Source organism: Pelophylax lessonae (assembly GCF_965119305.1).
Source record: "Pelophylax lessonae genome assembly, chromosome: 5".
NCBI lineage: Eukaryota > Metazoa > Chordata > Amphibia > Anura > Ranidae > Pelophylax > Pelophylax lessonae.
Window position 1 is genome coordinate 208,912,687 of NC_138772.1, and position 25,181 is coordinate 208,937,867.

A 25,181-nucleotide genomic window follows, 5' to 3' on the forward strand; every position below is an offset into this window, starting at 1 on the left:
TGATGTCTGCTGAGCTGCGGATGACATGTCCATTTTCGCTGTACAGAATGGACACAGCCCTGCTCTCCTCTATGGGGAAGTCGGATAGAAGCGACCACCTGTCCATTTTCATCCGATTTGTCAGACAGATGGAAAACAGGATCACCACCTGTCTGGATTTTGCGGGCAGGATCGGATTGGATGGTGGCGGATGTCAGCTGACATCCGCCACTTCATAGAGGAGACTGTAAGGTCCGATCAGGTCTGCCTGAAAAACTGACCGACAGCCCGTGTGAAAGGCCCTATGTGTGTTTAGGTGCTTTTTTCCTGTATAGAAAACCTCAGGTCTCTGTGCATGGTGTGATTTCCCTTCACTTCCTGTCCTGTAGATGGTGAAAGGAAATTGCTCCAAAGTGAAGGAGATTTCTCTTAGGAAAGGTGACCCCGGTGGAACACTTTTCTGTTCCTGTGTCTTACGCCCCCCCCCCCCCCCCCCCCATGTTTTTGTATTTTGCTTAACTTTTAGGCTGGTCCGGCATTGTAGGTGTTCTCTTGCTTAGTCCAGTGGAGCTGAAAAAGAGGGATCGATAGATTTTCCCCATCTATGCTGAACAGTGTGAATGGAGTACTCTCTCCTCCTGGGTTGTGTTAGACAGTCACTGCTCCCGCAGCTGTCAGAATACCTTTACAGTGACTGGATCTGATTAGATGCGGTTAGGCTCCATACTAGCGCGACTCCAGGCACACGATTTTCATGCGCTACTTTGGAGCTGGAATTTGATGTCACTTTAATCCAGAGAGAGTAAATTCAAAACGGAGTTGTGCTGGCACCTTTTCAAAGTCCCCCAGATTTTAACAGGTGCCATTGAAAAGAATGGGCTGCGACTTGTAATGCAATGTTGATGCACAAAGTTGCATGACATGTCGCACAGGTGTGAATAAAGCCCCGTACACACGTACCGATGGTCGGCTTACAAATGTTCCTCTTTTCTCCCCGGGATGTCGGTGTCTGCTGAAAAGTGCAAAGACAGCACAAGGACAGCACAAGAATTTTGTCCGCCGACTGCAGAAGTGATGTCATGTAATGGTTAACTTTCCCTGTGTTTTCTATTTTCTGAGCATGCCCAGTCTTGCAAATCTGCGGTCTGTCGGCCGAATTGTGTACTGACAGGCGAACAATCGTCCGTTCTGGTGTCGGCATACAAATATTTTCATGTTTGCACGAAAGACTTTTGTCCGCGGATTGTGCGCAGACATCTGTCGGAGGCACCATACTAACACGCGTACAATCGGCAGATCCTTCGTCCACCGACGTTTGTATGCCGACGATCGGTACGTGTGTACGGGCCTTAAAGCTTTACTGTTTGGCTGACGGTTTTGCCCCCAGCTCCTTCGATTCTCAGGTTGAAGTTTGTATAGTGAGGAGGATCTTATAGGGCTGCCCACTTGTCATATTTTAGTGGATCTTTCTGGAATTTACCAAAATATGTATGTATTGCCAGCATTAGTCCTGGTGACAAGTGCCTCCATTAGAAGGCTTCCCGTTCCAGTGACAAATCACATTTATATTTTATTTTTTCTCCTCGTTTCTGGTCTCAATAACAACTTTCCCTATTGGAAGACTTCCCTTTTTTTGGTTTTTCCCTCGTATATTCTCTTGGCGACCAGTGTCCCTATTTAAAAAATGTCTCCTCTTCCTATTCTGGTGACAACTCAAATTTCATTTTTATTTTTTTTCAGTTTTACTTTTAGTGACAAAAGTTACTAGATCAGATAGAAAAGGTGTGGTATGCAGACAATAGAAACCTGACAGGGACTATCCAAAACAGAAAGACAAGTCGCACAAGTGTGATACGGAGCCTCAACTGAATGATTTGTTTTTTTTTTTTTTTTTTCAATGTCTTTTGTGGTGGGATTGTAGACTTCAGCTTTGTGACATTTTGTTTCTTTCTTGTCCAGGTTGTCATCGGGATGATCCCAGAAGAAAGCTATGGCATGATGGATAAATGTTGTAGCACTCCGAGGACTGCAAGGAGACAGCAGGAGAGGAGAAGTCATGACTCGAGGCCCGGCCTTCTCGGAGAGCCTACTACCCCCATCCAGAGCCAGCCATTTACATCTCGCTACACTATAGCCCCCGGCCATGAGCTGGGCAGGTGAGGACCACTTTTATTGTGTGTTTGATCACAACCCATGTTAATTCCACATCTGTGTTTTCAGAGGTGATAAAGCTGGTTGTCTTCGGTGTGTTTTTCCCATAACTACAGTGGGATTTTGTCCTTGGAGTTGTGCTCTGTTGGGATGGCGTACAGTTCTTGCTTCATTGATATATAGACAGGATTTCAGTGCCGGGTGGCTTTGATTTGTAGTTTCAAAAACAAATGAGCTGGTGCATTCAGCTCTGCCAAGAACAGCAACTGTCATTGGGACTCATGCTGAACAAGCTGTGAAACGGCATACAGTGTAATGATTGACTGCTAATGTGCTGATTTTATTGTTTTTTGGCTTTATTAATAGACTTTTATTTTTTTATGTGTGCACATACCGGCAGATTTACTCTACTCTTGCTCGTCAGTGTGTAATAATAGAGGCTTTCAGATGTTTGTCTTGATTTGGATACTGAAGTAAATGGTCTAAAATATGTTTTCTTAATACAGCTAAGTTTTTGTGAAATTGTTCTTCCTCAAATGTTACCACTTGTTCTGCTTCCTGTGTGACTAATGCAAAGCCTTCCTCATTTCTCTGAGAAACTAAATCTAATGATGTAGTCATCTATGTAATACAAAATGATTAGTTGTGTACAGGAAGTGACAATCTGTTCTGATAGAACTCCAAGGGGGGGAATGTTCATGGTATTGTGCTGTCTTTGCAGATAAACAGTGACTTTAACAGTATGGTTATAGGCTATTTTAGATGATGTGATCAGTTAACCGCATTAGCAGGATGCTAATCTCTTTTTAGTTAACTTTGTATTCGCTGGGTGTCATGTTTGTACTTTGTAATTTTCTTTGACACAAGAAGGCTGGTTAAGTGCGTTAAAAATATCCAGTTGTAGTTAAAGTACAACCAAAGCTCGTTTTGACTGTACTTCTCTTGTGGATCACAGGAGTGCAGTTCGTTCTACACTTCTGTGAACTTTTCTCAGCAGGCTGAAGTCTGCTGATGTCAGAGCTGATCCAAGCTCGGGCAGGATCGTGACCATATGATCGGGATCTGCCCACCTGCCTGGACCTGAGCCAGCTGCTCCCGTAAGCGGGGGGGGGGGGGGGGGGCGCAGAGCAGACAGCGGTAGCTGACAGTCACCAGCTCTCTGCTCAGGAAGTTCTGAGAACCGAGCGATTGGTGGTGTTTGATCGCTTGGTTCTCAGTGTTGGAGTCAGCAGGGGGACAGATGCAGCATTGGAATGATGCTGCATCCACCTAGGTAAGTATAAATCTGCAAAAAAGGAGTATCTCACAAAAGTGAGTACACCCTCACATTTTTGTAAAAAAATTTTTATCTTTTTATGTGACAACACTGAAGAAATTACACTTTGCTACAATGTAAAGTAGCGAGTGTACAGCTTGTATAACAGTGTAAATTTGCTGTCCCCTCAAAATAACTCAACTTACAGCCATTCATGTCTAAACAGCTGGCAACAAAAGCGAGTACACCCCTAAGTGTCTATTTTGTGTGGCCACCATTATTTCCCAGCACTGCCTTAATCCTCTTGGGCATGGAGTTCCCCAGAGCTTCACAGGTGGCAACTGGAGTCCTCTTTCACTCCTCCATGATCAAATCCTGGAGCTGGTAGATGTTAGAGACCTTGCGCTCCTCCACCTTCCATTTTTGAGGATGTTCCACAGATGCTCAATAGGGTTTAGGTCTGGAGACATGCTTGGCCAGTCCATCACCTTTACCCTCAGCTTCTTTAGCAAGGCAGTGGTTGTCTTAGAGGTGTGTTTGGGGTCGTTATCATGTTGGAATATTGCCCTGTGGCCCAGTCTCTGAAGGGAGGGGATAATGCTCTGCATCAGTATGTCAAAGTACATGTTGGCATTCATCGTTCCCTCAATGAACTGTAGCTCCCCAGTTCCGGCAGCACTCATGCATCCCCAGATCATGACACTCCCACCACAATGCATAACTGTAGGCAAGACACATTTGTCTTTGTATTCCTTGCCTGGTTGCCACCACACACTCTTGACACCATCAGAACCAAATAAATTTATCTTGGTCTCATCAGACCACATGGCATGGTTCCAGTAATCCATGTCCTTAGTCTGCTTGTCTTCAGCAAACTGTTTGCGGGCTTTCTTGTGCATCATCTTTAGAAGACAGCCCTGCAGACCAATTTGATGCAGTATACAGTGTTCAGCGTGTGGTCTGAGCACTGACCGACTTCTCCCCCTCTTCAACCTCTGCAGCAATGCTGGCAGCACTCATATGTCTATTTCCCAAAGACAACCTCTGAATATGACGCTGAGCACGTGCACTCCACTCCTTTGGTCGACCATGGTGAGGCCTGTTCTGAGTGGAACCTGACCTGTTAGACTGCTGTATAATCTTGGCCACCGTGCTGCAGCTCAGTTTCAGGGTCTTGGCAATCTTCTTATAGCCTAGGCCAGTGATGGTGAACCTTGGCACTCCAGATGTTTTGGAACTGCATTTCCCATGATGCACATGCACTCTGCAGTGTAGTTGAGCATCATGGGAAATGCAGTTCCAAAACATCTGGGGTGCCAAGGTTTGCCATCACTGGCCTAGGCCATCTTTATGTAGAACAACAATTCTTTCAAATCCTCAGTTCTTTGCCATGAGGTGCTATGTTGAACTTCCAGTGACCAGTATGAGAGAGTGAGAGCGATGACAACAAATAACACACCTGCTCCCCATTCACACCTGAGACCTTGTAACACTAAGGTGTCGCATGACACCGGGGAGGGAAAATGGCTAATTGGGCCCAATTTGGACATTTTCACTTAGGGGTGTACTCAGTTTTGTGGCCAGCGGTTTAGACATTAATGGCTGTGTGTTGAGGTATTTTGAGGGGACAGCAAATTTACACTGTTATACAAGCTGTACACTCACTACTTTACGTTGTAGCAAAGTGTCATTTCTTCAGTGTTGTCACATGAAAAGATAGAATAAAATATTTACAAAAATTTGAGGGGTGTACTCACTTTTGTGAGATACTGTACTTCTTTTTAAGGAGAGCTATCAGAAGGTACCTCCCATTTCTGACACAGAAATGTCACTAGTTGATGTGTATATGTGATAATACTTGTCCTCCGCTTGGCTTGTATGTTTTGTACTGATAGTCTGTCTTCTTTTTTTCCATTTTTATATGTTCTATTATGAATAAAATATGGTTTATGAGATTTGCAAACCATTTAATTCTGTTTTTTATGTAGATTATACACAGCATCCTCCCAACTTTTTGGGATTTGTAGATGCCTGTATTTGTGCGGGCCATCAGTAGATACCTGGAGCTGAACTATGGTATCTGTGCCCAGAAAAAAAGGCAAGCAGGCAGTCAATTGTTTAATTAATTTAATAAAATTTTGCCTGTAGCCTTTCTGCAGCGGTTTGGACTTGCCAAGCCTTTTCCTGTACTGTGTATGTGTGGAGGAAGCCATCTTGGTAGAGACAGGGCATTGCTTTATGTCAGAGCCTCCAGCAAGGAGACCACTTAGCAGCAAAGTAGTGACATCCCCAAATCTCCTGAGACTATCATTCAGAGGCAGCAGTGCCTAGGTTTTACACTGCAGATATACAGCCATGAGGCAGTTGTCACAGGGTGCCTACACACACTCCTATACAAGGAAGTGCTCTTTTTCACGAGGAATTCCAGACATTGACAAATTTAAGGGTAATGGGGTAAAGTTAACACACTGGTGTGTTGGTTTTTTTTTTTGTTCTGTAAAACATGGCTACTTTTCACTCATTTTCACATTTATCTTGACAATTAGTCGATTTGTGGACTTTTGAGGCGCAGCACTATTTTTGTATAGAAATTTTTATTTTTATTTTTTTGGTTCTCCTGAAGGTATGTAAAATTTTAGTTCATGAAATTGAGGCTTTTGAATCAAAATTTCATTGACTAACTTACTTTCCAGAATAGCTGACCGCATATTTCAGATCTCACTGGCAAAGCAGGCTGCATTCTTCGACTTTATTACTGTTGAGTTTATTGCAAGCTAAATGAAGGTGGTAAATATTACATAGTAGTGACACAAAGTCTGGGAAGCCAATTCATTTTCTGCTGTCCTTATGTGTACCATCACTGGGATTGCTAATGCATGATACATTTATTGGCACCACCTACGTTCATCTGTATTTCTTTTATGGGTGACTAATGGATAGTTTATGGTACACCTGACTCAGTAGGGCATAAACATTGCCAAATAACATTTCTGAGTTAAAAAAAAAAAAAAAATCTTATAGAAAAAAAAAAAAATATAACCATATAGAACGTTGTCACTTGACCAGGGCAAAGGCAATGTGATCATGTAAGCATATACAAGCTTAAAATTCTTCATTGCTGGTGTATGTATGTATGTATGTGTGTGTGTGTGTGTGTATGTATATGTGTATATATATATATATATATATATATATATATATATATATATATATATATATATATATATATATATTCGACAAACAAAACGTGAACAAGTGCTCTTGTGAATGTCTTCCCCATGTAGACATGTATCCGAAAGATGCAGCAGTAGGAGGGAGACAAGTCTTGATCCAATCTTGTAAGCATGGCAATCCGAGAGTGTCTAAACTTGGGTTAACAGGTTTGCAGTCACTCCTGACCAGCCTGCAACCAACTGAATTATCCTGTCTATCCGTATGCATTAAAAACAGGGCACGCATTTGCAAATGCATGTCTGAGCTACAGGCCCCATCAAGGCATCTCAGTATTTTCTGTAGTCCCAAGTGTGTGTATGTATGTAGTAGTAGTAGTAGTATATTTTTTACATATTCTCACGCACAGAAATTGCATAAGATATTCTATTTCTGTTTTACAGCTCTGTACTCATCGCTTTATTACAGATCTTTACATAGCTGTATGTATGTATGGTTCCATAGACTACACGGCATCTATTAAAATTTTATGATCCCCACACTGGGATGTAAGGTGTATATTCCCCTCAGGTATTTTTATGTGTATCCAGCGCTATCTAACCATAAAGTTCTTAATATGTATCTCTATTCATTTATTTGTGTAGAAACATAAAATTTAAATCACAATACTTTTAAAAAAAATTAAAGTGCAAAAAATGTTCATTTAAAAAAAAAAAAAAACAAGTCCTTAAAGTGCTGAAAGTGCTGGTTATCGTATTCTTCAGTGCTAGTATGTTCCAATAGGTGCCGTTGTGCTCTCCTCGTTATGTGCCCATACTCCAGACTAGTGATGGGTTAAACGCCTGCATTTCAAAAATAATCCTCCAGTGGCAAAAGGTGTGTGTGTGTGTGGTATATTTGCTTTCTTCTGTGGCTCCAGCAGGTAGGTCTTTTTTTGCCACTGGAGGATTATTTTTGAAACACAGGCGTTTTACCCATCACTAGTCGGCAAGTAAGGGCACATCAGGAGGAGAGCACAATGGCACTCGTTGGAACATACTAGCACTGGAAGAATAAGATAACCAGCACGTAAAAGGACTTATTTTTTTATGCACATGTCCCATGTTTTTGTGTGCCTTCCAGCCTTCCAGCTGGCAGCATTCTAGCAACCAATGACCTCAAGGTGGATGTTGGGTCTATTCACAGCATCGTTGTTTGCCCCCTTCCCCTGTCCCTCTCCACTAGCACTGGGGGTCACATTAGCTGAGTGAAGGAAAGAAACATTGGAATACTAGTACCAGTGTGTAAAGGTGTATTTGCTTTGGAGGAAAAAAAAATCGCCTCGAATATTGGGTGTCTTATGTGTGGATGTTGCTGCGTTATGTAAAACTATTCGTTTACTATTTAGAATGGGCTACTTTGAGATTTGTGCAGCATTGTAAAGGGTGCCTTGACTGGGAAAAAAAAGGTTAAACACTGGTGAGAATACAGTACCACATGGTGTCATTGTAATGGCTTCTAAATCTTCTTAGGAATGCATCAATTGATGTGATTTATTGTCAGTGATGTGCTCAACACGTATGGTTGGGATTTTTTACAGAGGGAGTTAGATCTTCTCATGAAGATAATGATATGTCTTCTCTAGTGAAGATTATAGCTTGCATTTCCTCTGTACTGCCAAAAGCTTTGATTTGATTTCTCCCCCCCCCCCCCCCCACTCATTGACCAGTTGGGCCATGTTGCAAGCTTCATACATATACTTTTAAAACCATAGCAACCATCTGTTTTCTTCTGGTTTAGTGAAATATATGAAGCTGTTTGAGCCTTATTTAAGTTAAAGTGCTCATATCCAGGTAAATCTTTTAAAGTGATATTAAATGAGCACGTGTGTGTGTGTGTGTGTGTGTGCACTCCTTTTTAGAACTACAACCATGCATACAGCCGAGAGATACACAGGGCCAAAGCCAAGCTGACCCAGGTGGCTCACTGAGGAGGAGGAGGAGAGATGTGGCGTTGGCTCTTTGCCCCTTTCCCTCTGTTGGTATGTGCAGCACTAGAAATGACTGCATGTAAGATTGTAGTTTGTAGACTGGAGCGTGCACAGAATAGAGACTCCATTGGTCCCAAGAAACACAGGGGGCACCCGCATACCTGGTGTCGGGCAGTATAAAGTGGAAGCTACGAGGAGAAACCTTTTTTTAATAAAGTTTGACAGGTACCTGCTCCCCCACTTGCAGTCGGATCGCCACGGCAATCCAAGTGGTAGTTCAGCCCCTTTTCTTTCCCCCTCAGCCTTCTGGTACTGCAGGGCTATTCATAAAGCGTAGAGTGGCTCGTGCATGGGCAGTGGCTCTAAAAGCACAAGGCTTTACTGCTGGTATCCCTTAGTTAAGATGCTGGCGTTAGGGAGCCAAAGCCCATTGAAGAATTTGCTCTGGTGAGGACAGCACTGGATCCCTGGACAGGCGAGTCTCCCTATAGTAAAAGTCAGTAGCTACAGTATTTCTAAATATATAATTATATAAATTTTATTTATCTTTTTTTTTTTTTTTTTTTTTTGGCGGAAACTGGAGCTACTCTTTAATATTTAGTGCTTATCATTGATTCAGAAGTGTCCCCATGTCTCATGCTAATGTTATAGTATGAATTCAATTTTACATGACGACATGTGGTTTGTTTGGTTATGCCAAATGGTTTTTTCCCCTTTTTGATCAATTTGATTACTAATTGCAATGTTGCCAATGTCCCTTTCTGTTGATTTTATTTAGACTATTCCCACTGAATATGAATTGTTTTAATAAAGATTTATATAGCACCAACAGTTTACGCAGTGCTTTACACTATAAAAAGGGAGACAGTGCAGTTAAAATCAGGGTGGATTTGATTTGTCAAGATGATTTTAAATCCCTAGTAAAAAGGCTTAATTTAAATCAACTTGATTTTTAAATCCTAATTTTTAAAGAGCCACTGTCATCTCTGACCCGCTGTTGACTTAAGCCTCGTACACACGCAACGATTGTTTCCCGACCGATCGGCCGTCTTTTATCCAGTGTTGTTGTGTTGGTTGAAATGTGCTCCAGACTGCGCACACATTTTTTCGGCCAACAACAACCAACTTCAGAAGTGATGTCATGTGCTGGTTTACTTTCCGTGTGTTTTTTCTTCTCTGAGCATGCCCAGTCTTGCTCGTCTGATTTTTGTCTGGCGAAATCTGTACTGACTGACGAACAATCGGCCGTGCTGTTGACAGCCAACAAAAATGTTATAGCATGCACACCAGATTTTGTTCGGCCGAAAAGTCGCAGTCGGTTGTCGGAATCATCATACTAACAAGCCGATAATCGGCCAATCGGACGTTGGCCGAAAATTCACGGCCAACAATTGTTGCGTGTGTACGAGGCTTTACTAACAGTCCCATTCACTTTAATGGGACGGCTGGTGACGCAGAAAAGGTGAGGAACCTGGAGGCAGCAGGTGAGTGGATGCCCGCTAACACGTGCTGCCATGATGGATCTGAAATGACAGGTGCTCTTTGAATGTAAGGACTTATTCTTGCTGGTAGTTAGGAAACCTTCAATTTGGTTTGCAAATTTCAAAGATTCTATTTAGAATAAGCTGTCAGGTTCGTAAAACAGCGATATCATAACCGATTCAATCGTACAGTTTGTAATGTACATAGATTTACAAAACCGGGGGGGGGGGGGGGGGGGGAGAGAATATTCCTAAACTTTTTTTTTTTTTTTTTTTTGTTTTTATCTCATGGTTACTGTGAAATTGTGTGAATGCATCAGTGCAGTGCATGTTATTTTCGCTTGGATTCATTGAATTGAGTTTACCAAAAATGTAAATCTTGCAGAATATACAGCCTTATGCTACATAACGTAAGCTCCATTTCATACTGAAAAAGGTTTTTACTATAAAAGCATTTTATTAAACATTTTGATAAAAATAAAAAAATCTGATATTTTTAAGTAAAAAAAATAAATCTGGGATCGGTTTTTTTTTTTTTTTTTTTTTCCCACTCTGATACAATAAAAATACAAGAGGTTTAAGAGGGTCCTACTCATGAGAGCTTACAATCTAAATGGGTGGGGCAAGTGGTACAAAAGGTTATAACTGGGGGGGATGAGCTGATGGAGGGGATAAAAGATTAGTTGGAGGTGTGATAAGCTTCCCTAAAGAAATGAGTTTTCAGGGATTGCCTAAAGGCAGCTTGTGTAGGATATAGCTGGACCGATTGAGGTAGAGAGTTCCAGACGATGAGCGAAGCTCTGGAAAGTTCTGAAGATGAGCATGAGAGGAGGAGACAAGGGAGCTTGACAGCAGGAGGGCTTGAGAGTGATGGTTTGGGTGATATTTGGAGACCAGATTGGGGATGTAGCTCAGGCAGAGTTGTGGATGGCATTGTATGTTCGTATCTTAAATTTAATTTGATGGGCAATCGGAAGCCAGTATAGGGATTGGCAGGGAGGGTTGCTTGACGCTAAACAGTTGTTAAGGCGGATGAGTCTTGAAGCAGCACTCATGATAGACTAAAGTGGAGATAGTTATTGGAGAGGTAGTTGATTCTCAAAATGAAGGCGCCTGATTTTTATAATAAATGGCCCTATGTAAGTAGAAATACTTGCTGCCCTTTTTATTTAAATGATAATACCAAAAAATTGTTATATTGGAGAGGTAGGCCTAGGAGAGGCCTATGAGAAGGGAGTTGCAATAGTCAAGGCGAGAGATAAGGGAGTGAATGAGTAGCTTGGTGGTTTTGTGGGCTGGATATGGGAATTATTGGCATTTGAAATATGTGAGAGAATTTGGCCTCGGAACATTACAAAGACTAAAACTAAAAAATGCTCAAGCACAGACCTGTTTTTCCAATGGGATATTAAAAAAAAAAAAAAAAAAAAAAAAAAAAAAAAGCTGTCCGCTTTTTCCATTGATAATGTAGAGCACAGTAGGATGCTGCATGTGGGGATGTACCTGATCAATTGATGCTCATTGCGCACATGCTTCTCATTATCACGCCAAGCCTTTGATCAGTCTGCTGCAAAGAAACATGCTTGGTGTGAAGGGTTTAAGCAGACTAATCTTACCCTATGAGGCGATCTTGTAAGAAACTGTCTGTTCAAATGATGTGATTTAGTTTAGTGCTTGATTGCACCAGAGGATCTCAAACGTTGATATAAAGTTGTACAGGCCTAAAGGTAGGTTAATGAGCTGTATGATGCTGTGACTTGCAAATGGGTTTTCTTTGTGATCGCTTCCTGTTGGTCGTGCCTGCTTTATGTGTTTTAGGTCACTGTGGGCTAGTTTGGTTGAATCAAAGGCTTACGGTGATGGCTAAACAAGAAAGCTTTTATGCTAAATCATTCTGTACATCTTTTGTTTTTTTAAAGGTCCGTTAAACATTGCTTGGACTCTTTGTACAGAGAACACGTTGTGATGTTTGTTTGGGGGGACTTGCATGGTATTCAGGGACATTTGACATATGTATTTCAACCAATTGAGCAACAGAAACAAAATCCTATAACCATTTCAAAGCAGATTAATTTTCTGGACTATTTAAAATAATTAGGCACACATTATTTATCATTATATGAAATTGTTAGGAAAAAGCTGACTGTCATTGGTATATTGTGAAGTGTTTACTGTAGACTTCCTAGACAGGTAATGGAGTGTTTAGGCAATGGCACTGATCAGTGTATTCTCACAGTGGGGAGCCAGGGGAGTCTCTGCTATCAGAATACAATTACACAGTGCGGGTGGGGGGATTCCTGTATCCACAACGAATGTGTGGTTGTGGAAATTAGTACTGTCTTCTTCCTTTTTTATATATATAATGATATAGCGTTTGACAGTTGATTGATAAGTGGTAGGGCTTGGCACTAGTAGAGGGCAGAGCTTTGTATTCATCCCAAAAACAAATTTTATCATATTGCAGCTTACCAATCGTTGGCTGTATTTTTTTCCTTTATTTTTACCGGTTGCTCGTTGATCCGGCCAGAGCAATCTTAGGCCAGTCACGTGACTCCCGTCACATCTCCAACTCCGATCCCCGGGCTACAGCAGGAGGGGCTGAGCGGCCATGTGACCTCCCAGGCTAACATTAGAGGGAGATCAGTAGGAGACTGGACAGGAGTCCCGTGACTGGCCTGAAGATGGCTCTAAAAGGATATTTTACAAGCATCGTTTTAATAAAAACACTAACCCTGTGTTAAGACTACATTATAATAGAGGGCTGGCAGTAACAATTTCTAATATGTTACTTCTACTAATGGTGGTGGGGGAAACAGACACAGGAGCTGACAGGCGGTGGCGGTGAGGGGGACAGAGGAGAGCTGTGGATGACGGAGAGGCATAAACTGACCACGGTGATTAGGGCTCAACAGCCATGATTATTGTGGTCAGTCAGTACAGAGAGAAGGAAACAGGAAGTGGCAAGATGAGCTAGGTTTTACAGTTTAGAGGGGGGCAGATTAGACAGCACAGTACTGTGCTGTTTAATCTGCTATAAGGGAACATTATCTCCTTCCTTTTGTAGCCCAAAATTTTTTTAAGGTGTTAGCTGTATATAGGCTTCAATTAACATCCATCTAATATTGGCAATACAAACTTGATGTGCGATGCCATTAAATCCACAAAAAACCGAATAGCCCTAACTTTCCTTCCGAGCGATTTTTTTTTTTTTTTTTTTTTTTTTTTTTTTTTTTTTTTTTTTTTTTTTTTTTTTTCTGCACTGAGATACTTTGGTTGAACTATATGATCATGTTCATGAACACACTGTGAGCACAATTATCAGGCAAGTTGTATTTTGTATGTTGATAAACCTCAAACCTGAATATTATTAAAATCACGGTTTTGGCTTTCTTAGGAGAATATATATGTGTGCATTATTATTCGGCAGCTATTAGTGTGCAGAATTAATATGCAACTAAGGTCCCTTTTTACATTTGTATGGCCTGAAAGGCGTGTGATTATGCTACGACATTAAGCCAATGCCTGCATAATCTTGAGGTCTGTGGAACTCAAGTCGTATCAGTCAGTCCAAATTAGTGCAGGGACTGAAGTCGCACAGATATGAATGTTACTCATTGGCAATTATGGGTTATGACTTGGCTTATGACTTTGCTGTCTCAAGTCACACAAGTGTGAACGGGGTCTATCTAAACAAAAATTGTCCTTCTCATTTTGTTTGTTCTCACTTTAAACCAATTAAAACTACTCAAAATTTACAAATTACCATTTATAACCTTTTTAAAAAGAAATCTGTGACTTATCTAGCTATCCTTTTGTTTTTGGAAAAAAAAAAAAGTCATAAGCCTTCCATCTGTAAGTCTCTTGATCTGACGACTAACTTTTTGTGCACCAACCACAGCCTCCCAGGAACTGTTCAGAGAAGTGTACTGTTTTCATTCACCAAAATCTTCCATTTAAGAAGGGTCCACAAGTTTTCCAATAAGGGTTAGGTCAGGTGAGGAAGGGGGCCATGCCATTTTTCTTTCAACTTTTAAAGCCTTTACTGGCGTACTTCATAGGATGCGATGGAGCGTTGTCCTGCATAAATATCATGGTCTTTTTGAAAGATGCAGACTTTTTCCTATACCACTGCTTGAAGAAAATGTCTTCTAAAAACTGTAGGTTTGGGAGTTGATTTTGAGTCCATCTTCAACCAGAAAGGTCCAACTAGCTCATCTTAATACCAGCCCATACCAGTACCCTACCTGCACTATGCTGGCGTCTGAGTTGAAGTGGAGCTCTGCTAGTTACTGATCCAGCCAAAAGCCCATCCATCGGGTCCGTCAAGAGTTGCTCATCTATCAGTCCACAAAACCTTTTGGGCCCCCCCTTCCCGCAAAATCTTAGCAATTTCAAGAGTGCTGCACTGTAATTTTTTTTTTTTTTTACTTTCAGAGTTCCAAGTTAAATTATCTCTTTTGGCTCATTTTGCCTGAGGAAAAGGAATCTGCCTAATTATTCACATCTTGATATAGGGTGTTGATCTCCCTTAGGCCACACCCTCCCTCATTACACAAATACACCTCACCTGATATGATTAATGATTAAATCCAATAAGCATTCAAGGTTATACAGCTTGGGGTTTGACAATATCTATAAAAATGATCTGGTCAAAATACTCGCCTAATTGTGCACACAGTGTACATGAGATTATATGATGGCAACGGATGCAATCCATGATTTCTTAATATCTTTTTTGATTCTGAAATCCACTTTACCATGTGTGGCATATCCGTTGACTTGGTTTTAAACTATTACACAACTGGGAAGTGACGTAGGAGAGTGCCCCTGCGTTCGAGCTGCCAGGAAGTTACGTCGGAGAGTGCCCCTGCGTTCCATTTGCCAGGAAGTGCCGACATCCATCGGCTGTTACCGAGTGCCTGAGACCACCGGAGCCATCCTGGATCGCTACCCCCACGGACAGACCACTGACATTGCTATATGATGCTCCCTGTACATACTCGTTTGTGAGTATATTGGTGTTTGATTACCATTTTATATTAAAGCCTTTCTACTGCACTTAGAGTGGTGCCTGTTTTCCTTTACGGATTCCCTCAAGTTCTCTTCTTACTTGCATCAGAGCAGCCTTCAGTGCTAAGGAAGTGTGCATGGACTATTTTTCATATGTACTGTATTTTTGATACCCATATCTTTGATTTAACCCTTCAGGGTGGAAACTATTGGTCTCTTCCTGTTTTCTTGCGCCAGCATACATACATGCTGTCTGGTCTGATGAAACAACAATTTAATTCTTTGGCCTAAATGTCAGGTGTCATGTTTGGAGGAAACCAGGCTCTTCTCATCACCTGGCCAATACCATCCCTACAGTGAAGCATTGTGATGGCGGCAGCATCATGCTGTGGGGATGTTTTTCAGTGGCCGGAACTGGGAGACAAGCCAGGATTAAGGGAGAAGATAAATGCAGCAATGTACGGAGACCACCTTGATGGAAACCTGCTCGAGAGCACTCTGGACCTCAGACTGGGGCAAGGGTTCATCTTCAAACAGGACAACGACCCTAAGCACACCGCCAAGATAACAAGAGAGTTGCTACGGGACAACTCTGTGACTGTCCTTGAGTGGCACAGACTTGAATCCGATTGAACATCTCTGGAGAGATCTGAAAATGGCTGTGCACCGACGCTCCCTATCCAACCTGATGGAGTTTGAGAGGTCCTGCAAAGAAGAATGGGAGACACTGCCAAAAAATAGGTGTGCCAAGCTTGTGGTATTATACCTAAAAAGACTTAAGGCTGTAATTGGTGCCAAAGGTGCTTCAACAAAGTATTGAGCAAAGATGTACATGTGGTGGTGTTTATAATGCCACCAAAAATTGTTATATATATATATATATATATATATATATATATATATATATATATATATATATATATATATATATATATTATTTTATTTGCTAAATTTTCAAACCAACTTCTTTCATGTTGTCATTATGGGGTATTGTTTGTAGAACTTTGAGAAATTAATTTTAATTTATTTTGGAATAAGGATGTAACATTAGATGTGGAAAAAGTGAAGCACTGTATCTTAATATAAAATACACTCTAGTATTTGTATTTAAGAGAAAAGTGTGGGTTAATGTGTACTCATGCATGTATTTCAGGGATGTTCATTAAACCAGTAAAACCAGTCATTCAGGCTTTGCGTGACATGGCTGCCAATTCACAGGCTTCTGTGGAAGTGTTTTTATTTAAAAATGTAAACCAAGAAATCTTATTGGCATTTTCAAAAATAGTTCTGGAAATATGGGTGGATTTGTGCATGCCAAGAGGTCTTTCTTTCTTGGCAATCTTTTCTTTTCTCTAGTAGTAACTGGTTTGATTTGGCGTTTATTGGCAAAGGTGGTTCATGATTCTGTATTCTTGCAGAGTAATCTGCTGCTTTTCAGCTGCCATTTGTCACATAACTTTACAGCAGTACAGTATTTACTTTTTATAATCTTGATGTTTTTATATGCTTTCTCTTTTATAATGGTAGAGGGATGTAGATAACACTAATGGGAGCAAACTCTTATTCCAATCACTCTGTGACCCTTCCTGCTATACTTGTCTGTTAGCTTACTCCCCCTAACCTTAACTAACCCCCCACTCTTTTCTCTCCTGTTCACGTTGCAAACTTGCTGTGCTCTTTGCAGCCCGCTGACATGTTTGCATCCTATTGACCTACAGTATATCTGCCTTTTCACTGTTCATTACTGTAACCTCTATAGCAGTCTTCTGATGCAGGAGAGTTTACTTAAGCTGAATAAAAAACACACACTATACAACTTTTGGTGTTAGACTTGCCTTCAACTATGTAGTGCAGGGGCCTGACTGATTGCATACAAATTGAAAGTGTTTAGATGTGACCTCATATTATATGGTTTTAGTAAATCTAAAGACAATTGTATAATGTGTGTGTGTGACCCACTACAACAGGATCCAACTGCACCCTCATGCACCTCTGTAGCAACAGATCATCAAAAGCTGAAGTATAGCCAAAAAACGATTTTTGGACATTTTGTACAGTAAGTCCCGGTTCACACTTATGCGAAGTGGGATCCCTTTGAATCTACTGCGGGTTCCCACATCGCATTCCCAGCACAGGCAGTTCACCCTGCCATATGCAAATCGATGGGGTTGTCAATTCAAAGTGAACGACATATCGCAGTGCGAACTGACATTCGGACATGAATCGGATTGCATAAGTGTGAACCACCATGCAATCCAATTCTGGTGCGGACCCAAAAATGGGTCCTGTGCATGTTTGTGCCGAATCAGATGCAAATTCAGCTATACTATGTGTATGGCTGAATTTGCATCGTACCGACAGAATGTGATTTTTTTCAGAGCAGTGCGCATCGAAACACATGCAATGTCTGCCATTGCACTAATGTGAACCAAACCTTAAGGTAAGGTTCGCTCTAATGATTTGTCTGCAGCATTTGTTACATATTGTACTTTTTACTCACAGCAGTCTCCTATCAGCATCAAGCGTCTGCTACCGAGACTGCAGTACATCGATCACTTGCTTAGCAACTCTTCCATTTATAAAAAGCCTATTAAATAAATGCAAGGTGTCCTGTAATTGAAGGAGGGATGATTTGTGCTGCTCATCCACACCACCTCCAATCACAGAGCACCTTGCAGTCATTGACAAGAATGCAAGGCTTTTTATGAATGGAGGAGCTGAGCGAGTGTCCCATAGCGATCAGTGTTCTACAATCTGTGGCACCCGTTCAGACTGCTATCTGAGTAAAAAAGATGTTATAAATGCTGCAGCAGCCAGAGATGGTGCACGTGTTACAGCCACACAATTTTTACAATGTTCAAATGGGCAAAAACCTTTTCAGCCTAACGCCAGGTGATTCATTTGAACAAAGGCCCCCCCCCCCAAGATATTTGCATACAAGGTATTTTATTGCAAATTATTTACTTGTAAAAGCCTCCTTGTGTAGGCATCCAAAAGCCGCCTCCAGTATTAGAGCTGTTTTACTGCAGTGGGAGTCGGAGCTGGAGCTCACACTTGGCTAAATTTCTAAAGCTTAACAAACGTTCCTATAGGGTTTGTATGGGCGTCAGACTGGTGTTTAATGGACTTTAGTATGCAGCATTTTGCAAGTGTTAAAAACGCCCTGTGCTTAGTTTTGAAGAGGTTGATGAGCGTTAAGGCGTGTTAAAACTGCTCCACAATGGAAAGTAACAGAAATAACTAATTTGAATGCCCCGCAACTGTACTACAAACACCTGCAGGAGCATTTGCTGAGTGTTACCGTAGACTTGAATGGGAGGCGTTAAAAGGCTTCAAACACCTCCTGACTCGACATGAGACTTCAATTTTAAAGCAAAGCTACGCTAACGATTCATGTTTTGTTAGTGTGAACTGCACTGTGTGCTGTCTGTGTCTGGTACATAAGCGTTTACGGGGCACCTCAAACGCCTGCTTTTAATATCAGTGTAAACTCAGCCTAAAGCTGACCATACAGCTATATCCTCAGTCTACACCAGTGGTCTCCAAACTGAAACCCTTTGGGCATTATTCCAACTCCCCACTGATAGGAGACACTATTCTGCCAATCGACACCAACAATGGAGCACCATTCCTCCCAATGATACAAATGATGAGGCATTATGCCTCCACCTAATACCAAATGTAGTGTTTACATTAGTCTGAAGGACTAAAAACTGACCCTTTGTTTTGGAGACCCCCCCCCCCTGCTCTACACATACAAGGAATATGGAGCCACTGCAGCCTTTGATCGGGGCAGTATACCCTTACCCTCTACAGAAGTCGATCCTTTTGATCGGCTTCTGTTGAGTGGATACTGCCCCATATTGATTGTAATTTATTTGGTCCCTGCTGAGCTAACTGAATTTCAGATGACTTCAAGATTTCCTCTGAGAATAGTCCTAAACTTAAAGGAGAAGTTCAGTTTACAAAAAGAGAAGCAATGAATCTGCGATCAGTAGATCGTGGGTGTAATGCCATGGTCCTGCAGACTGTCTGTATATCTGTCTGGTTGTACCTCTTAATACAGCCAGGCAGTTACACTGTTACAGGAAGATTCGATGAACTACCACAGCGCTCAACAACACCCTGGTAGTTCATTGAGGACTACAAGCCAACAGTCTTTACAGCTGTCAGACCTTGGGAGTTTTTCACCCATTCACAGAACACTGTAAATGGGTACCAGCTGTCAGATCACAATGGCCAGTGGGGACGTTTTTCTCCATCTGTACATTTTTTTTGTTTGGATGGAGGTACCTGTAAGATTTCTTTTGTGCAGACTGCACATAAAAAATCCTATGCAAGTATGGCCAGCGTTAAAGTGATGATAAATAGAGAAGTGGTATTTGTCATAATTCACATAAATCCTATATATCGTGTGTGGTGTTTTAATAAAAAAAAAAAGCTGTAGCCTTCAAAAAGTGTAGCTGCCGACTAATAAACAGCCACTCACCTGTCCCACTATCCTTCCGTGTTCTCCCTGTGTCCTTCCTCAGCCACACCGGCAACTCTGCTATGGGCACCACAGCTGGGTGCCCACTGCACTTGTGCGAGCGGTGCTGCACTCTGTGACTGGTCCCAAGTCTTTTAGGACCTGTCGTGTCCCAGAAGACTTTGGGAAAGGAGAGCTTCCGATCGCCTAAGGCGACCGAAAAAGAAGTGGGAGCAGGTACCTGTCAAAATGCCAGAGGGAGAGCAATCATTCGAACACAAGACCTCCTCAGTAACACTGAACTGATACCTATAGGGGGCTTTTGATATGTCACCTAAAGAAAATAAAGGGTACAAGGGTACTGAAGTTTGTCACCATTTCACGGGCGCATGCAAATTTTAAGGTTGGACATGTTGGGTATGTATTTACTCGGTGCAACTTAGTTTTTTTTTTCATATTTTGCCAAAAATGTGGGTAGTTTTTTTGTTTGCCCTAAAATTCATTTTAGTGTTTGGTGTTTTTTTTTTCCCACAACAGAAGTCTTGTTCTACAAGTATATGAATAACTGTCCTGTTGTTGGGGAGTTTCTCTCTCATGTCTGTCCTGGTAAGCATGGTGTCAAGGAGAAAAATGAGGGGACCTCTCACCAGTATGATCTCAGACAATTGCAACCTGTATGGGATTCTACTTCTTCCAACTCTGTTGAAAATCAAGGCCAAAAATTGCTAGTGTTCCTGAGTCTCTGTAAGATGTCCATATTAAGAAAAGCCATTTTACCGTTTTCTTGCCAGTACTTTGAATGTGATGTGTTTTTGGCAGGAAAATTATGGACTATGCATGTGGCACACATTTCAGATCAGGTACGACCCTTGATGTTGTGTAACATCAGATAAATTCATGCCAAATGCTGGTTAAACACTACCTCTGGAACTGAATAGCCTGCTCTGTACCCTATTTGGCTTCAAATGAAGCTTGTAAAAGGTCATAATATAGCTGTTCAGTCCTTGGCAAGCAGGTCAGAAGGCAATACTTAATCATTTTTTTTCCTCCACCCAAGGGTGAAATCTAATGGTCTTGCTTTGAATAACCAAGCTTTTTTTTTTTGTCATAAGAACATAGAATTCTATTTCCTGTGGGCAACATTGGCAAATTGTTCAGTTGGGTTATATACATGGCCACCGATTAAAGAGGGGGCAGGCAGTACCTAGTACTGAGCTCAGGTCCCACTGAGCCAGCAAGGGGACCCGGCAGTACAGTTGTGGGGTATACCTCTGTCTGCAACCTAATGTGAGGCATGGCTGGCAAAAAATTGGCGCTACGCTTGCTAGTGGCTCTGGCTTAAGGGGGGGGGGGGCAGATGTAGTAATCTTATCATGGAGACTGTACACAGACAGAGGGACATACACTATATTACCAAAAGTATTAGGACATCAAACTCTCTCATCCATGTCTTTATGGACCTTGATTTGTGCAGTCATGATGAAGCCGGAAGGGGACATCCCCCAAATTGTTCCCACAAAGTCAGGAGCATAAAATTGTCATAGTTGCATAGTAGTTGAGGTTGAATAAAGACAATAGTCAATCCAGTTCAACCTGTGTAGGTGTGTGTGGCCGTAATCATCTCTCATACCCCCTTATGTTCTGATCCTTGAGATGTATGTCCAAGAGTCTTTTGAAAGTAGCCATACTTCCCGCAGAAACTACCCCTTGTGGTAGAGAATTCCACAGCCTTGTAGCCCTAACAGTAAAGAACCCCCCTGCGTCCAAAATGTCTTGGTATGCTGGCACCTTAGGAGTTCCCTTCACTGAAACTAAGGGGCCAAGCTAAACTCCTGAAAAACAACCCCACACCATAATCCCTTCTCCACCAAATGATTTGGACCAGTGCACAAAGCAAGGTACATGAAGACATGGATGAGCGTGTTTGGGGTGGAGGAACTTGACTGGCCTGCATAGAGTCCTGACCTCAACCCGACAGAACACCTTTGGCATGAATTGGAGCAGAGACTGCAAGCCAGGCCTTCTCAACCAATATCGGTGCCTGACCTCACAAATGCACTTCTGAAAGAATGGAAAACTTTCCCATAAACAACACTCCTAAAACTTGTCGACAGCCTTCTCAGAAGAGTTGAAGCTGTTATAGCTACAAAGGGTGGGACAGCTCTATATTGAACCCTACGGACTAAGACTGGGATGCCATTAAAGTTCAAGTTCATATAAAGGCAGACATACCAATACTTTTGGTAATATATTGTGCATGGAAGGTAAGAACCAGGATTATTATTATAATAAAGGGATTCATATAGTGCCAACAGTTTGCGCAGCGCTTTACAATATTCAATACAGTCGGACTCCGAGGACCCTGCTCGTTGGAATTTACTAACTAGGAGTTATATACTATGTAATAGTAGGTTGAACCGTTCACAGAATAGAAGGGGACGGTTCTGCAAATGAGCAAGTGGAGAGAAGGGTGGATAAAAACCACGGCTTCCATGTGTAAGATGCGCAGCTCTCCTTTCCACAGTGGGAAGAAATGTAGATTTACAAGAATGGGCAGTGATCTGGGGCATGTGATACACCTCTTTAGACATTATTGTACAAGACTACCTGTTTTTTGCTGAAAATGGCTTATTGCAGCAGTATGTTTTAGGTCATTGTCCTGTTGCAGAATAAATTGGAGGGCCAGTGAAATGAACCACTAATATTGTATGGTGGGTAATTATTGTTGCCGTGTGTGTGTGTGTGTGTGTGTGTGTGTGTGCGCACACACTTGTGTTTTTGCAGTAGTTCTTGGCCAACACATGCCCTGTCTTGCCATTTGTGTAAATTTTTTGCTTTTGACAGGTCAATGTAATCAGAAATTGCTAGTAGAGCATGGCTTGCTCACCCAGTTTTATTTCTCCTACACATCTGAAACTTCACATCTGTGCTGTGTGATAATACATGTTTTCTAGTAGGTAAGCTGTGGTTCTATTCATTCTTGGTTGACACTCTAACATACCTTGCGAGCACGTTTGCACATGGTAACCTTGCTGTGCTTTGCATTTAAAAAAAGACAACTTTGGGCTCTTATTACAGCCTGAGGGATGACCGCTTTCTCTCTTCCGCTTTTCCCAGTAAAGTTAGCACTTGGAGAGTAGGCTGGGAAGACAGCTGAAACAAAAGCAAAGGAGACATTAGGCAGCGTGTCCTCTCTTCTGTTAGAATCTTCATTCGTTTGAGTGGGAAAAGTGGGAAGGATCACTCTGCTTAAATCACCCTACTCATGTACAGGGATGGCCTCCTCTTATGCATTTGTACACCCCCCTCCCCAAATAAAAAATACATTAAAAAAGTCACCCAATGCTTGCAAGCACATGCACCCCCTCTGTCCCCACCACCTGCACACTACTGCCCCGTTTTCTCTTCACCATGCCAGCACTCCCAACACGCCACTTCAACATCAAAATCAAATGTTAAAAGCAAACTAAATCTTAAACTACTTTCCAGCGAAAATGTTCTGGGGATTTTCATACAAATTTTAATTAGAACTTCTGTTTAGTGTATTCTTGGCTTTAAAGGGGAAGTATAGTCAAAGCTTGTTTGGTTTTACTTCTCCTGTGGATCACAGGATTGCAATTCGTTCTGCACTCCTCTGGCCTGTTTTTAGCAGACAGTGGGCCGAAGCCAGCTGTCGGCTGACGTCAGAGCCGATCTAGGTTCAGGAAAGATCATGACCATGTGGGATCGGGATCCACCCACGTGCCTGAGCCAGCCGTTCCTGCCCCTTACACAGCCCAGCGCTCCAGTGAGCGGGAAGAGGGGGAGCAGAGAGCCGGTGACTGACAGTATTTTTTTATGTTTTTTTATAGCTATAAACAAATGTTTTGTGTTTTTTCTATTTTAAACTTAATAGGTTGTTTTACAAGGGTATGTTTCCAATCTCATTAAAGTGGTAAACTTCTTTTGGACTTCTGCCTACACCTAAGCCCTAAAACAAGTCATGCCTGTAGGTTCAGTAAATATCCCCTAAACTTGCGGTGACCAGTACTGTTCCATCAGAGCTGTGTGCCGTGCAGGAGTGATGTCATTGTGGTTTCGGCCAGTCATGCGGCCGGAGCACGGAAACCTGAAAGGAAGACCAGGTGAAGATGAAAGCCCTGTCAGTGGTGACAGGCTTCGCTCAAAGGTAAGGGCTCATACACACTATAGGAAAATCGGGCGAGCATTTTCGTCTGAAGAACTCTTTCGTACGATTTTCATATAGTGTGTAAACCACTTTCTACAGCCGATTCCAACCTTCTGAACAAAAATTTCCAAAGGGACAAGCTCCAAAACTTTTCTCGTATGGGAAGAAAAAAGTATTTTTGCCTAAAGTGTACAGTTCTTGTATGAGAAAAATCAGAAACCATAAACAAAACAAAGCCTTTAAATGAGTTTTCATACAAATTTTCTCTACTCCGTTCTGATTTGCTGTAAAGACGCAAGGAAAATCGGACAATCATTCGCCCGTGTGTTTTGGTTTTTTTTTTTTGGTGTGTTAAGTATTTCATAATGTGCACATTATGCTTTTACCTTTTTTTTTTTTTGCAGGTTTTTTTTAGTTTTTTTTAAACCTGCCAAATTTACTACCACTTTAAATCTAAAAACGCGCACAATCCAAGCAGTGCAGCATTCCACACAAGTGATGAAAGTAAAACTCGACACACTTAGTTAAGTGGTAAACCATGTTACACAGTTAACATAGCGAAGCTATACAAGTTGCTTTCCAAAAGATGTATCTGATCTGTCCCTTGTTAATCTGCAGAGCTCGTAATGAGCAAACGGTTATGTAGTAAATTGTGCATGAAAAGGTTTTGTCCAGGCTGGCACGCACCTTGCGTCGAAGTCCTTTACAAGTACCGTAATTAGAGCTGTCAGTCAAAGACTTATGTAATGTTGTATGTGATTTCTCCATATATTAGGAGCAATGAAGGACATCAGTAACCTCCTTTTTAGGAAATGTTTTTTTTTTTTCTGCCCTGCTGCTTGAACACTAGCTTGTTATACATCGGTATCAAGGAAGGACTCTGATAAGATATTATTCCGTCATAACTGGTAAAACTCAACATGTTCTCTAGTATTTTTCTAGGGAGGTGACATCATGATGATAAACCCCCCCCCCCCCCCCCCCAAAGAAAACCTGTTTAAATGCTTGTGTTCATGGGCATTTTTTTCATCTGACATTTTCTATATAATTCAATGTAAATGCAGAAGTAACTAATCTGATTGGGAGAGTATGATGGATCTACAGTGGGTATAAACTTGGATGTCTATGTGAGCTATGTTGGGATTCAACATGACAGTTGAGTGGGGTGACCACAAACCCCTAAAATATTAAAGATTTAACTTTCAGGGCCCATTTGCATCTTTCCAGGCACATTGTGGTGCAGTAAACATGCATTTGTTAATGGCACTGTCAAGACTAGACCCAACCTATGGTTCTTTTTATTGCGGAGTACTACAGTGCATCACATATGTGACGTAATGTGCTGCCCACTACTGTAACAGTGCATTTGGGTGCCGTTCAGAATTTATTGGCAGCATGATGCTTGTTGCCATAACAAATGGGCCCTCAGTGGCTAATTTTGGGGATCGCATGTTTGAGAACCATACAAATTGGTTCCTGGTCTTCTCTCTAGGACCTGATACTGCTCGCTGCACCTTGTGTACGTTGTG

The 25,181-nt window shown here is 41.7% G+C and overlaps 1 protein-coding gene across 1 annotated transcript in view; it reads left to right on the top strand.

Annotated features, from left to right (window-relative positions):
- Positions 1–1,947: 1,947 nt before the first annotated feature.
- STK17A (serine/threonine kinase 17a) overlaps positions 1,948–25,181 on the top strand; it is a 58,021-nt gene continuing 34,787 nt past the window's right edge. The window contains exon 1 of the mRNA XM_082259305.1: positions 1,948–2,135. Coding sequence (XP_082115431.1) covers positions 1,951–2,135 — 185 coding nt within the window. The 5' untranslated portion in view covers positions 1,948–1,950. The remainder of the gene's footprint in view (positions 2,136–25,181) is intronic.